The following is a 15,485-nucleotide window of genomic DNA, read 5'->3' as shown; positions in this document are numbered from 1 at the left end:
TCTTCCATTCTATCCAAGAATAAACCCAACCTATCCAAGCTCTGATTAGAAGTAAAGCATTCCATTCCAGGCAATATCCTGGCAAATCTCTTCTGCGCACATACTAATGTTACAACAGTCTAACAACATCCCCCAGATTTTACATCACACCTGCATTCTGCTCTCATTTTTCTCAACTCCAGCGAGTTTAACACATCCTACTCACTTCCCCCTCAGAGGCAACCCTGGAATTAATCCAGTCAATAAAACTTTTGTACTCCAACCCTTTTGCAAGTCAACATACTGCAACTATAGCAGCTTTCAATACCTACTTGTCAACTCTCAGTTCTGGGCAACATGATGTCCAGGCCCATTCCTGCACCAATTTTTTAATAATTAAAACAAAACAAAATCCTGTCTGAAGTGGATTCCTTGAAATTCCCACATTACACACCTCTCGTCTTGACCATTCCTGTATATCTATAGCCTTAACATGCTTTTTACAAATCTATTATTGTTCCAACTTTGCTACACCAGACTGTAGATAAACAAAGACAGATCTTATGATATGCAATGTGCAAATTAACATACAATGCAAATGTTTCATTGCTCACTGATATCATTTTTTAAATATTAGTTGTTCAGAGTTTAACCATAATTGTATTAATGATGAAACAGGCTCAAAGATTTAAGTGCCCAATTCATGTGCCCGTATCCCAATACACTCCAAACTAATCACCAAATGGACAACCAGTATTTTGTAATTTACATTTTGTAGCTTATTAAACATCTCATGGCAATGTCCTTAATCCAAATAATGGCAACTGCTAGACTGTATGTTCATCGAAGCAAGGGTCTGCTTCCAGTAAGAATTTTGTACCTTTCAAAGGGTCACCATGTCTCAAGGGGAAGTAAATGACAACATCTACAGACATCTGAAGACCGAAGCCCAATAAAATCTACCTCTAAAGAACATGCGGTGGATGGAAAGAAAACAGGGCATTCAACACCACCAATATCCATTCTTCAGTGTCAAATATAGCTATGGTCCAAACACCAAAGGCTTACACCTGCTGAAAGTCAAAAGCATAGAGCTTCTCAAGGACAGAAAGGCTGTCTCCTTGGTTCCATGCCACAACAAAACAACTGCTGCAATCTTAATGTTAGTACAGCCTGGCTAAAGGCCATCCAAATGCCAAAAAATAAGTGGCCCGTTGGAACAAACAAAATCTTTACTGAAGTACTAAAAGACAGGTCAAAAGCACTTAAAATTGAATTCACAACCATGCAGCTTCTGAGGAGGGTGGGTTCAATAAATTGGAAGTGCATGGATGAAGTTAAAGGGAAGGAGAGCACAGTAGAGGCTACTGATGTCTCCAGAAGTAATAGGATAAAAAGTTTAAGAAGGGATAAGAGTCTAAGGTCAGACAAAATGGGGACCAATTTGAGAAGATGGGTGGTGAATACTGAACTAAAGGTGTTATATTTGAATGCATGCAGTGAACTGAACAAAGTAGATGAGCTTATAGCGGTTAGAAATTGGTAGGTACAATGTTTTTATGTTTCTATGTTTCTATGTTGTGATCAGCACTGGGACATGGATGAAAGAGGATCAGAGCTGGGAGGTGAACAAAAACCAAAGTCAGCATCGTTTTCTGAAGGGGAGATCTTGTCTGACAAATCTGTTGGCATTCTTTGAGGAAGTAAATAGCAGGATAGACAAAGGAGAGTCAGTGGATGTTGTTTGCTTGGATTTTCAGGAGGCTTTTGATAAAAGTGCCAAACCCGAGGCTGCTAAGCAAGATGAGAGCGTGTAGTATTAGAGGGAAGATGCTAGCATGGATCGAAGATTGGCTGAACGGCAGGGCAAAGAATAGGAATAAAGGGGGCTTTTTCTGGTCAGCTGTGGTGCCTAATGGTGTTCCACAGGGGGTCGGTGTTAGGTCAGTTACTTTTCACATTGCACATTATTGATTTGGATGATGGAATTGATGACTTTGTGGCCATGTTTGCAGATAATACGAAGATAGGTGGATGGGCAGGTAGTGTAGAGTAAAAAGGGAATCTGCAGAAGGATACGGGTGAAGACAGAAGAAGGGGTTTGAGAGGGAAAGATAGATTAGCCATGATAGATTGATTGATGGGCTGAATAGCCGACTTCTACTCCTATGACTTATGTAGGACTTGGACAGGTTTGGAGAGTGGACAAAGTGGCAGATGGAGTATAGCGTTGCAAAGTGTACGGTTATGCATTTTGGTAGTAGGAATAAAGGTGTCGACTATTTTTTAAATGGGGAGGATTCAGAAATCAGATTTGGGTGTGCCGACGAATGATTCCCATTTTTTATTTGCAAGTTGCAAGTGAAGGCCTGGGCCTGTACTCGCTGGCGTTTAGATGGATATTGGAGGGACCTCAATGAAACTTAATTGATAATGAAAGGCCCGGATAGAGTGGATGTGGCGAGGATGTTTCCACTAGTGGGAGAGTCTAGGACCACAGAGGGCATAGCCTCATTATAAAAGGATGTACCTTTAGAAAGGAGAGGAGGAATTTCTTTAGCCAGAGGGTGGCGAATCAGTGCAATTCATTGCAACAGACTGATGTGGAGGCCAAGTCATTGGGTATTTTAAAAACGGAGATTGACGGGTTCTTGATTAGTAAGGACGTCAAGCCTTACAAGAAGGATTAAATAGTACGGGTGTCATGATTGAATGGCGGAGTAGACTCGATGGACCGAAAGGCCTAATTCTGCTCCTATCTCTTATGATCTTATGGCAGGAGAATTCATTACATTCATCCTGAATTGGCTCTTTCATCAAACCAAAGAACTCTTTCCAAGACAAATATCACATCCATTAAGGGGTGCAATAGATGTGACCTTCAGCATTCGACACATCCACCAACATAGTCTTTTTCAACTTTCCCCCAACTTTCAACTCCATCAACCTGAAAGAATTATGAAGAATACTTCAATGTAGTCATCCTCAAATGCCTGTTACCATTTTACTTCCATTTCAGTACGGAATACAAGTTTTGATCTTAAATAAGTTTTTTAGTTTAGCTATAGTTTAAAGATACAGCGCGGAAACAGGTCCTTCAGCCCATCGAGTCCGCGCCGACCAGCAATCCCACACATTAACACTATCCTAAACACACTGGGGACAATTTACAATTCTACCAAGCCAATTAACCTACAAACTTGTCCATCTTTGGTGTGTGGGGGAGGGGGGGGGGGGGGGGGGAAAAAAGCTTCCGGGGAAAGCCCACACAGGTCACGGGTAGAACGTACAAACCTCGTACAGACAGCACCAGTAATCAGAATCGAACCCGGGCTTCCGCCTCTGTAAGGCAGTAACTCTGCCACTGCGCCAGCGTGCCGCCCAAAAGATCCACAAGAAACAATCCCAATATAGACCTCGCTCAAGGAAGGCTATGACATCTCACCGACTCTTCTCTCAATCTTCACTGTCACAATATATCAGTGATGAAATTCATCGCTACCTCCAGTCCACCCTTTATCTGATGAGAAAGTGTGCACAAAAATCATAACCCCAAACCATCCTCACAGTCTACTGAGCAGCAATGATTTCCAATTCTCTTGTATACATCAGAGATTTGGGTAACGGACACAAAGTACCACCAAGATTGTATCTGCAATATTCTAAAATCCAAAGACAATCCAATGCCAGCATTCTCACCCAGGTCAACATCTCCAGCTTCAAGGTTCTAATCACACTTAACTAAATAGGGACAGAAAGGCTGGCCACATCATGTGCATTCCTGATATCAGACTCCCAAAACAAGCAGGCAACAATCAACTCTGGACCCGTAAGTGACTCGTGGACATCAAATTTCCCAGAAAAGATTAAATACAATTTGCAAATCATGGGAATCCTTGGGCCATATCCATTCAAAATGGAGACGGACCAAGGAAGGTACTGAGTATCTAGAGCTCTATGATAGTCACATGCAGAGGTAAAGCTCAAGCAGTGAGGATGCCATACTGTGCCCCATAAAGAACCTATCTTTGCCTATTACATTGAGCACCACATAATTCTGACGAAGAGCCAATAACCCAAAAGGTCTAAACAAAGGTTCCAACCCAACACCTACGTTTTGTCTCCAGAGATGCTGCCTGACACGCTGTTACTCAAGCATTCTGTGTCTATCTTCAGAATAAACCAGCATCTGCAGTTCCTTCCTACATAATCCAAAATGTGTACTGGTTTCTCTACAGATGTGGTTTGACTGGCTGAGTTCATTCAGAACTTATTTTTGTACCACATGGCACACCTGCAGCAGTCCACATATCTCACAGTGCACTCCAACTCAGAATCTAGAGAACCAGAGTGGAAGCAAGCCATCTTCAACTCCAAGGAACTATTTAAGATAGTTCGGAGTTTGTACGTTCTCCCTGTGATTGTGTGTTTTTTCTCTGGGTGCTCTAGTTTTCTCCAACTTTCCAAAGACATACAGGTTCATAGATTAATTGGCCTCTGTAAATTGTCCCTAGTGTGTTGGACATAGAATTGGTGTATGGGCAATCGATGGTTACCGTGGACTTGGTGGGCCTAAGGGCCCGTTTCCACAGTATCTCCAAACATAAAACATGATGGAAGGTGGAAATAAGAGATTTTTTTTTAATTCCCAAGAGCTGGCTGTAAGCAAAATAAAAACCTGGTAATATACAGGCACACCAGGACCAACATCAAAATCTGGATCATTCAGACTAAAGTATCCAACAACAAGAGAGCCTGGCTGGATACCACAGACATGTACTGAACAGTACCTCCTATGGAATTCAAACATGTTGGTTCCAACGGAATTCCAGTACAAATTAACAAATTCATCATTCCAATCTGACAAGTCACCAGGTTTTCTCCTAGTTTATGAGAACACACGGGGCAGTACCTAATGTACTATCAGCAATAACATGCTTCCAATTTAATATTCCACCTATACTCCTGTAATACGAACCAGATAGAGCATTCATTTTCACAATGCACGACTGATTTGTACAATAAGCAAAAATAAATGTATTATTGGACCGTGGTCCTCAGGCAAATAGTTTATGATATGGAGATATACAGACAATTATATTAAATCAGCAGATAAATCTGTAACTCAATATTTCTTGCAACATATGGTCGGTTACTCATTCAATCACCAATTTTGTTAAATTAGAACAAATATAGCTCAGGCGCTTTGAACATGAGAATGCAATGAAGAAGACAGCAAAACATTCTAAAGTTTGAGGTTAAACCTTAAGCAACTTAACTGTAACATAAGCATAAATATGGATGATGGCACTTTAGCAACCTCAACGTAGCAACTTCTGGCTATCCTGCACGACTAGTCAAATTACGGCACGCGACAACTTCCAACAAATATTGTTTTCAGCTTCACGGGTGATCACATGAACAAATACAAGTTAACCTGAAAGAATTATCAATAATTGGGTGTGAAGACGCAAGCAACTAACATGTTTCTATACATATTCACTGGTTAAAACTTCAAGAAAGCATTTGACAAGAGCTGAAACTGGAGAATTAGATGGAATTTTCATCTTGGATAAGAATCATGAGCAATCCCTTCCCACCTCCAGTTTCTCTAACTGCTACTTTGATTTAGTTCATGATCATCATGCCCTCAATCTAATTCCACTTCTTCTTAACCATCCCAAACTAGGGTTAGTTCAGGTTTCAGACTAACAAATTAGTTTAAAAAAAAAAGAGGGTGTGTGCCGTTGAAAAAGTAGATATACATTGGTTACGATAAGGATCCTAGTAGGAGCATTTTAAAGAGAACTGGGCATGTCATTATAAATACAGAATGTGACAAGTGGCATCTCCCCACAATCTGATCCAAGACCCGAGACTTTCTCAATACCATTGAATTTCTGGCAACCTGTCATCTGGCACCTCCTTTAATCCGGACAAAATTACAAGAGCGCACTTGAAATCCCCGCCCCCCCACAGAAGTCCCCCAGAAAATGTGGCACCTAGGCCAAGTGAGGCGGCTGATCTCGACCACATCAGGACTTATGCGCCGATTGACGGGTTGAATTTGCCTTCTGTGGCCGAGGCTCTTTAACTCCAGCCCGGCCAGAGCCGGAAAATCCGTTCCCATAATTGACAACCGCTGCAGATTGGCAGATCGAATTTGCTGGTTGCGGCCAGGGCTCTGGAACTCCAACCCGACCCAAGCCGCAGATCCGTTCCCATAGCCGACGTTGCGGGCCAGTATCTCGCATCCCTGAGGCAGTGACCTCTGTTTGTCTGGCAAAACGGATAATACGACAAGGCTCTGGAATTAGGGTGCCAGAAAACCAGTGGTGGACCTGTATTCACAAATGACTAGATGGAGGGATAGAAAGACAGGCATCTCAGTTACTTGGTTGTGCTAAGGTTGGTGAAGTTTTAAATAATGTAAATGAGGAAGAAAATCCAACTGTTAAATGTGAAAAATTAAATGCACATTGAAAGATAACTTGGGGAATTGAAAGAGAATCAAGATAGATTGATGAGTTATGTACTTATGCCATAATCTAACAACAGTTGAATAGGCTTAAAGTGCCTTCTGCACTTCCTATATATAAAATTAAAGATAATGCTGAAAGTCCAAAGTGAATAAATGATCACTCATTACATATCCTAGACTTAGCATCATGCTCAGACTCATTTGGCTGAAATTGGCTGCAATAAATTAAATGGGCAGATCTTTGACAGGGGCCATTATAAATGTTAAGTGCAAGGACATCATCCACCTTAGAAACCAGGAGAGCACCAATGACCGGAGAGATTAAGAGGTCCAAGTGTGGTAACTACTAAATGTTAGCAAACTAGGTAGATTTTTTAAAAGACCAATCAAATATTGGTGTTACAAAGAGCTGCAGATGCTTGACCAAAACACAAAGTGCTGCTCAGGAGGTCTGGCAGCATCTGTGGAGGGAATGGATAGGCCGTGTGACAGGTTTTGGCCCCTTATTTGCTCATAGATTGGCCCTCATTTAAAGAGGGCGAGAATATAAAGGGATGAAAGCATGTGCTGCCGCCCAACTAAACCAAATTATTGCATTTAGGAATTGCAAGAGGATATCTTATCTTTGGAGATAGTACAGATTCAGAAGATAGTTACCAGGGTTAAAAAAGATTCAATGAGAGGTTGCAAAGAATAGGATTGTATTTCTTAAAACACCCAAAACCAAAAACCGATGGATTTACTGAAAAGTTAAATGCACATCGATAGATTAAGTTAGGAAATTGAAAAACAGAATCAGATAGGTAGATGAGTTATGTAGAGTCGCTATAACCTAACAAAGGATGAATAGGCTCGAAGGACTAAACTGCCTCCACCAGTTCCTATAAATAAAATGAAAGACAATTCTGAAACATTGCTACCATATAGAAAGTCTAAAGTGATTTCAAGTTTATCATTACATACCATCGACTTAACCTTATGCCCAGACCCATTTGGCTGAAATTGTACAGCTTCCAGTTTTCTTCACTTGGCACATAAATTAAAAACTTATTACACATTACCAAAGCCATCAACTACTCAATGAGCATTATCAATTGAAACAGTCCCCAATTAAATATTAGACTGAAGCCACTATCTTCCATCTTCACCACTATCCTTTTTTACAATGATTCGATCTAGCTCCTTGATAACTACCTTGAGGCCGTTTAGTCACACACCACAACTGGCAATTCATCTGCCGCTAATGTACTCATCATTCTTGGTACTACTTGACTATTTTATTGCACCCTCGATCGTACTTTTAATCTGCCATTCACTAACAAAGTTCATCCAAAAGTCCGTCTGTCCAAACTTGTACCGTCTTGTTCACTACCAAGTCTGTGTTCACTGGCAAACACAGGTTTGTACTTAAGATTCCCCATTCTTCCTTTCCAATCTCTACATGACCTCAACTGTTCCTGCTTTGTGTCCCAGTTAGGAAACAAGCTTCTAACTATCAAATGTTCTACAGTACTCTTCAATGCAATTATAGCTCTTAGGAGATATAACTGTTGAGAAATTCAGTCATTCATTCAGAGCTGATTTCACTTGTGATAACTAGTTGATATTAAAGCATAGCATTCTAAACAATTTGTTTTATCTCCTGCACATAAACTTTGTTTGGTCCAGTTTCCTAGCACAAGATGTTTGCTTTTAAGTAGATGATAAAAGAACAGGAACAGCAAAGTAATAATTTCCTTTTCTGTTACATAAATATTGCAAGGGGAAAACTCACAGAATTATTTAAGATTTGAGCTAGTGAAAAATATTTGAACTTAATTTAGTCCTTTTTTACTTGCACAATGAAAATTGTGATGCATCATTGGGACCGATCAAGGTAATCAGTCACAGGTTTAAGCGGGGCCAAGGAAAGAGCGTTCACGTCGCGGCCCTGTTTCAACCAATCTTTCCACCACCACGCACAAGCACAAGAAGCGCAAGACAGACACCATTGGGCAGATGCCGAGAAGTGTGTTCAGCTCTGGCTGAACAACTTCTAATCTTGTGTGTGGACTCGATAAGAAGAAGACAGGTTTAAGCACAAATGGAAAATGCATTTAAAAAAATGAACCGCTTGAAACACAAAAATTATGGCGTAGGCTATGGATAAACTCAAACAAAATAATTCAGTGCTAGAGCAAAGAACTGTTTCAAAAATGTCTGAATTCATGGCATTAAATATGGGTTTTAATTGTGCCTTTGATAATTGCTTCAGTTTACATACACCTCCCAAACTTCAAGTGTAAACATATGAACTTTTGGAACCTATAACCTAGCCAGTGAGCATTGTTTTCTCCATTCTTGGAAACATGGCTATATTTTCATATTAATCATCGAAAAGAGTCACTGGCAAACAAGTCAATTTTAATATTAATCACATTCTGAGATGCCACCAAGCAAAAATACATTATTGAAATGTTATCACCATTGTAATATAGCTAAATGTATGAACATAAACATTAAAAGACTGATACTCAGCACCTCCAGCTTGCTGAGATTCAAAAAAAAAAAATCACAACTGATCCAATTGTAATTTCAACCACACACCCACCCAGCATCTCCCACCCTCGAGGGTCCCGATTCAAAATATCGCCTATCCATTCCCTATACAGATGCTGCCTGACCCCGAGTTTTTTCAGCACTTTGTGTTTTGCTCAAGATTCCAGCTGCAGTTCCTTGTGTCTGCACCAATGTTACCTCCTACACCATAAGCTATTTTCCGCAATATTCTTTGAAGTGGCACCGGAACAGATAAAATCTGGTTTTAGTTTAGTTTTGAGAAACAACGTGGACACAGGCCCTTCGCCGACCAGCAATCCCTGCATATTAACACAATCCTAGACACACAATTTTTACATTTACCAAGCCAATTAACCTACAAACCTGTATATCTTTGGAGTGGGAGAAAACCGAAGGTCTCGGAGAAAACCCACGCAGGTCACGGGGAGATTGTACAAACTCCGTACAGACAGGTAGCAGGGATTGAACCCATGTCTCAATTGCTGCATAGCTGTAAGGCAGCAAGTTTACCGCTGTGCCAAATCGAAGATTGTTCATCTAACCGTTCAGTTATCCACAGGACATTATCTTCCTCAATGAACCCCAATAAACTAGTCAACATAATTTCCTTTTCACAAAACCATGCTAATTTTCCTAGTTTTTTTTCCAGGAGTTAATCAGACTGATAAGGTTTCATTACAAAACACACGGCTCAACATGCTGGTCAAACAAAATTCTCGCCTGTTCACCAGAGGTGGTCTTAACCCTGTGTAAATAATGTTCGCATCTTCTCACCTTGGAGGGTGTCTGCTAAAATGTCAGAGTCATACAACATTGAAACAGGCCCATGCCGACCAAGATCCCCCATCTACACTAGTCCCACTTGCCTGCATTTGGCCCATTTCCCCATAAACCTTCCTTTCCATGTACTTGCCCAAATGTTTTCTAAATGTTGTTAAGTTTCTTCCTCAACTACCTCCTCCAGCAGATCATTCCACATACCCACCACCCTGTGTGAAAGAATTGCCCTTCATATTTCTATCAAATTTTTCACTTATCTTAAACCTATATCCCCTGGTTCTTAATTCCCCCACTCTGGGTAAAAGACTCTCTATCTATTCCCCTCACCTCCAACTCTCATTCTCCTATGTACTAAGGAATACAAAAGCTTTTCACTGTACCTCGGTACACGTGACAATAAACTAAACTCCTAGCCTAACTTGATCATATTTTGATCACTATACAATCATTAATACTTCCCATTCATTGCATTATGCCATGTCTGGTATAAACTGCTCTCTGGTTGGCTCCAGGACATGCTATTCAGAGCAACTATCCTGAAATAATCTATGAATTTCTCAGCTAGGCCAGCTTGTCCATGTGATCTTTACAGTTATACATGTATTCAGGACCCCAATTGACAATCACTGTCCTTTCTGAGAAGCACCACTTTTTTCCTTTACACCTTATCTTTTTTGCGAGATCAGTGTTAGAGGGCCTACATATCACAATGTTTCCTATTTTATTAACAATGCAGGAGGAATGACTCAAAGCTATTATTAATTTATTAGCAAGGCACTCCTTCCCTTTTGCCTAGCTTCCTATCCTTTCAAAATGTCATACTCAATACTCAGCTCTCAATCCATGTTACCCTATAGCCATTTCTCTGCAGTGACAATCAGTTATTTATATTTACTTCCTCCTTTTATCTGTTCTTCTCCCCAAATGCTATGCGCATTCAGATTATATTTGTCCTTTTGTTACTCCCCATATTATACATTTCTCTCTAGCCTTAGTAGCAAATTTGCACACTGTGGCCCAATAAACATCATATAATAGGTGGCCAATTATGTTTAGTGTTATTGCAGGATAAATGGTGTCCATAACAGAAGGAATACCGCAGCACATCAATCTCCAAACATGGTGGGAGATGGCACTGGTATCATAGAACAAAAACAAAAAAAGCCAGTTTTGGTATAAATTAAAAGTTTTGTAGAGTGAGAAGAAACTGATTTAAAACATACAATAAAATCACCTCAATAGCTTTATGTAATGTAACCTCACCTCTTGGCATGACATGAAGCTGAACCACTGATTGTAGGGTTAATGAATTATTAATGCCAACTTCTTAAACAACATTACACATTTGTGTTATGCCACCAGCCTTCAAAGCTACCACATGGTACCAAAGATATTTTGCATACTATAAAACATTTTAAATGGACATTTACCTTGTGAGTAAACATGTTCAAAGACATTTCATGATTTTTTGGTTATTTCTGGGACATGCCATTTCACTCAGAGCAAAAACATGTAACACCAGTGCTCAGAAACAGCTGGAGAGGATATTTATTTAACAAAAAACTGTTCATAAAAGCCTTGTCTGATGCTGAAGTTCATGCCTATAGCTCCACAATACACAATCAAAAAGCACTCTAATTTACAAACATTTCCACCGAACCTGAGGACCCTCACCCCAATGATCTTCCTGCAGTTCATGTTGTTAAGTGTTTCATGTTTTCAACTTTTTTTTAAATGTCCATGATTAGAGACAAACAATTCTAGTAGATTTATTGAAAAAATAGAAATGTATTTATAAATAATGAAATCAAATGTACCCGATAAATTAAACACGCACTCAGTTTATCATTCCCCCACCCAATTGAAACAAATGGGCTGGGCAGCACTTGCTGTGGCTGGTGTAAAGCTATAATTTCTCCTCGCATAGATGTAGCTTCACCTGCTGAATATTTCCAGCACCTAGTTTTTTTTAAATTTGCATTTAAATCCACAATGTCCTTTCATTGTATTAAAAAGGGGTTAACTGAAACTACTCAAATTGAATCTCAGGCAAAGGTATTCCAGTAACTTAGCTGAGATCTTACATTATTATAAAATTGACATATTTGAAGTCAGCTATGACTTAATCTGTATGGTTCTTGCCAGAAAATCATATTATGGTGCAAGTCCCTTTCCAGATCGCTTGAGCAGAAAAATATAGGCGGACATACCAATGCAGCACTGAGTGGTTAATTCACCACTCAAGTTGCTACCTTTTCGGTGAGACATTAAACTAAGATCCATTGCTCCCTCAAATAGATGTAAACCACTTGTCACCATTTCTATGTATTCATCAAATTTTATTTGCAATCACAAAGCTTTTTGTGACATCATGATTAAACAGTGCACCAGCACAGAACACTGCTACTCACAGAATTTCATTTACTTTTGCTGCCTTGCCCCATACCTTTGAAAATGCTAAAAGTGGATAATAACACTTGGTTTCACCTTCATCCTAATCAAATGGATTTAAATTTGGGTTGTAAAGCAAATATGAAAATATTGCTCTGTACAGCTAGCTAGCGCCCACAAAAAAAAATCTACAGCTCAGCAACTGAATGACATTGCAGAACTGAGAAATTATTTTGTCAAATTTGTCATTAACGGTAATCAGGATTTTGTAGCTGAAGACACGCCACAGCCGCAACACCATACACAAGCGTAGTTGACTATTTACTGGGTTAACCCAAATGGTACTTTGTCAAATTACTTTACATCTAATAAGATTTTAACAAATCAAATTATAACTATATGATCAACGCCAAGTAAATTATTTACCAAGAAGTGTGCAAATGCCCCATGTGACTGTGTCATATGACTTAAAAGGTGACACACAATCCAGCAGTTAAAAGTCCTTTATGCAGTTCAGAGAAATGCTATAGCAGGAAACCAATGCTGGAGGTCTGAGCATGCTCAGTTTCTGCTGTGGAGACTGGGTGAGCAGCTTAACTGGCAGAGAAAGCACAGCCTTAACCTAGGCCTAAAACTACAGCCATGAACCTGATACAACAAAACTTTTCATAAAATGTCACTTAATAAGTAAAAAGGCATCCACCATTAAAATTGATCAGCTTGAAACCTGCAAATTGTATGAAATTATCCAACAACGAATTGTAATTCATTCTAAAATGAAAATTGAGGTACTGTATATCCCAGTACTGCACACATCCAGCACTTAAAATTAAACAATAATATGAAATGGTAAGTTAATAATGAAAAGTTTCAAATTCAAAACACTATACTATACAATAATTGTACTCTCGTGCATCCTGTCAAGAATCTTGCATCTAAATCCAAATTACAGTCACATTTCCATTCATTATCCCCATTAGTGCAACAATTTATTCAATATCACAGCAAAATCATGGAATCATTTCCTAATAGCCACGAACTTGGCTGAGCATCAAGCTCTTTCATGGTTCTATGTCTATAATTTAAAAGGACTAAAATACATTATTTTATTTCAATTTATATTACTACTAAGAAAATTCACAAAATAACATTGTTTTCCCTCTCCTTCCGAAGGGATTGTCAAATCATCTACACAACTGTTATATACATAACAGTCCATATACATAAACCTCGGCTTCGACAAATAATAGATTACCAATACAAATACCACAAATACCATTAAAAAAACCCAAATTAAACCTAAACAAATCAAACTGGAGTCATCACTACACTATAATAACCCAGGCAATTTAACAATCTCTCCGTTTTGATCGGGGCTTTGTTGCCAGTCCAATAATATGAAAGGCACACGTTTACATTGTGAAAATTTATCCCAAAATAAATGAATATGGCCAGACCCCGGAACCCAAATTCAGAGAGGAATGCTTAATATGAAAAATGATCCACACGGTAAACTCACTGAATGTCGCTGCACAGAACAAGTAATTGTGTCCATAATTCTCCATCTGTCATTTTTTTGTTATATAAAAACCTACATAAACCACGTTGTAAATGTAAATTAGACTATGAGCTACACGGCTGCAGGTTTTAATGGAGAGCTGCAAATCGGAGCTGCAGGCTGACTGCAGTGGAGTTGGTTTGTCTGTAACCGGCATTTTCTGAAGACGTGTCATACACACACGATCCTTAACCCCACCACTGCTTTTTTTAAAAGAAACAATTTCCCAACAAAAAATTCTTTACAAGGCAATATTTTGTTTTCAAACCAGACACGAACATATCAAACGCGAAAAAATAGAGAAAAATCTTACATGCCCACCCAGAAATACAAAATCTTCACCAGATACCCTTGCCTTCACCGGCTCCCCTACAGAGTTCTGTTTCCAACAAAAAATGTAAGCGACTGTGACTTTTATCTCAAACATTGAAAAAATGTCTCTAGATGTGCGGCTACGTTTTTATGTGAATGGGGAGGGGGGCTCCAAAAGGAAAATCGAAACAAGATTCCTCCCGGTTCGTCGTTGAGAGCTTCTTTCCCATTGCTCTCACACTCCTTCTCTTCAATCAACAACCTTTAAACCATCCCAAACACAAAGCAATCCCTTTCCAAACCATTTAACAACAAACCTTTTTTTTCCCCTCAACAAAAATCTAAAAGCTTGAATGCATCGACACTTGCAACAAGTGCCCAGAAACCAAACAGACCTTAAGGTTTTTTAGTTTTAAGCCTATTGTGTCAACGCTACCCGGCCCCTAAAAAAAATACCAGCATTAGTTTAAAAAAGGTAGAAATCCTCTCAGTTAAGTTACTTTTTTTTGGATTATATAGCGATAAATTGAATGTTTCCCCAAAAGTGAAGGATACGAAGCAGGCTGTTGTAGTCCTCTTATTACAGGCTGTGGTTTGGCTTTCTGTGGTAAGCTCATTTCAGGCTGAAGAAGACAAAAAAAAAGAAAAACCAGGCGGATTTTGTTGTATAGAGACAGAGAGATGTACCTCAGGGTGTCCTCCCTCAGAAGGACGTTTCCCACGTGAGTTTACCTGCAAATCACAAAAATAATAGCATTGGTAGCTGGCCCAGAGTGTGAACTAGCAGCAGGGCTCGTCCTTAGAGTGAAAGAGTCAGGCTTTAGGATGGATGCAAGCGATTTTTTACACACAAACCAACATGGCGAACCAAGCCGCTCTCAGTCCGAGAAGACGGACGCCCGGCAGCCGTCGGCAACTTCCGGAAAACTTCGATGCCGGCATATCGGCAACTTCCGGAAAGCCTCGGTGCCGGCTGCTCGGCAACATCCGGAAAACCTCGACACTCGATCTTCGGCTATTTCCGGAAACTCACTGCGCCCCCCACGGCAGAACACCGTATGTTTCCCTCTCATTGGTTTCAAGGTTATTAACCTGCAAGGGGAAATAATGATGTGTGTCAGGAGTGGCATAAATTTCAAGCCCACTTTCATTATTTGTCAGAAGAACATGCCCTCTACATGTTTGCATATGATATCAGTAACAATTTATGACATCCGTCTAACATTTTATGAATGATACTTTATTGTCACAGGTAAAGGCTGTGTTTCTAAACAAAAATAAGATGCAACTTAACTTGAAATTAATGGTGTTTTCTTAATCTTCCCCTCCCCAAAAACAGTAACAGAGTTAGATTTAGCTCTTTAGCTCTTAGGGCTAACGGAATCACGGGATGTGAGGAAAAAACAGGAACCGAGTACTGATTTT

The 15,485-nt window shown here is 39.6% G+C and overlaps 1 protein-coding gene across 23 annotated transcripts in view; it reads right to left on the bottom strand.

Moving 5' to 3' along the window:
- Positions 1 to 14,975, bottom strand: part of eif4g3 (eukaryotic translation initiation factor 4 gamma 3) — a 201,987-nt gene extending 187,012 nt beyond the window's left edge. For 20 of the 23 annotated variants that reach the window (XM_033048034.1, XM_033048037.1, XM_033048035.1 and 17 more), the window contains exons 1-2: positions 14,793 to 14,975; positions 14,616 to 14,683 (exon numbers count right to left, since the gene is read on the bottom strand). In XM_033048034.1, coding sequence (XP_032903925.1) covers positions 14,616 to 14,677 — 62 coding nt within the window. In that variant the 5' untranslated portion in view covers positions 14,678 to 14,683; positions 14,793 to 14,975. Of the gene's footprint in view, positions 1 to 13,709; positions 13,841 to 14,615; positions 14,684 to 14,792 lie in introns of those variants that run through there. The other 3 variants (XM_033048051.1, XM_033048052.1, XM_033048036.1) reach the window with 3 other exon arrangements.
- Between the last annotated feature and the right edge of the window lie 510 nt (positions 14,976 to 15,485).

Source organism: Amblyraja radiata, chromosome 31 (genome assembly GCF_010909765.2).
Source record: "Amblyraja radiata isolate CabotCenter1 chromosome 31, sAmbRad1.1.pri, whole genome shotgun sequence".
NCBI lineage: Eukaryota > Metazoa > Chordata > Chondrichthyes > Rajiformes > Rajidae > Amblyraja > Amblyraja radiata.
The sequence above is the reverse complement of the archived record's forward strand: the minus strand, read 5'-3'. Positions and strand labels throughout refer to the sequence as shown.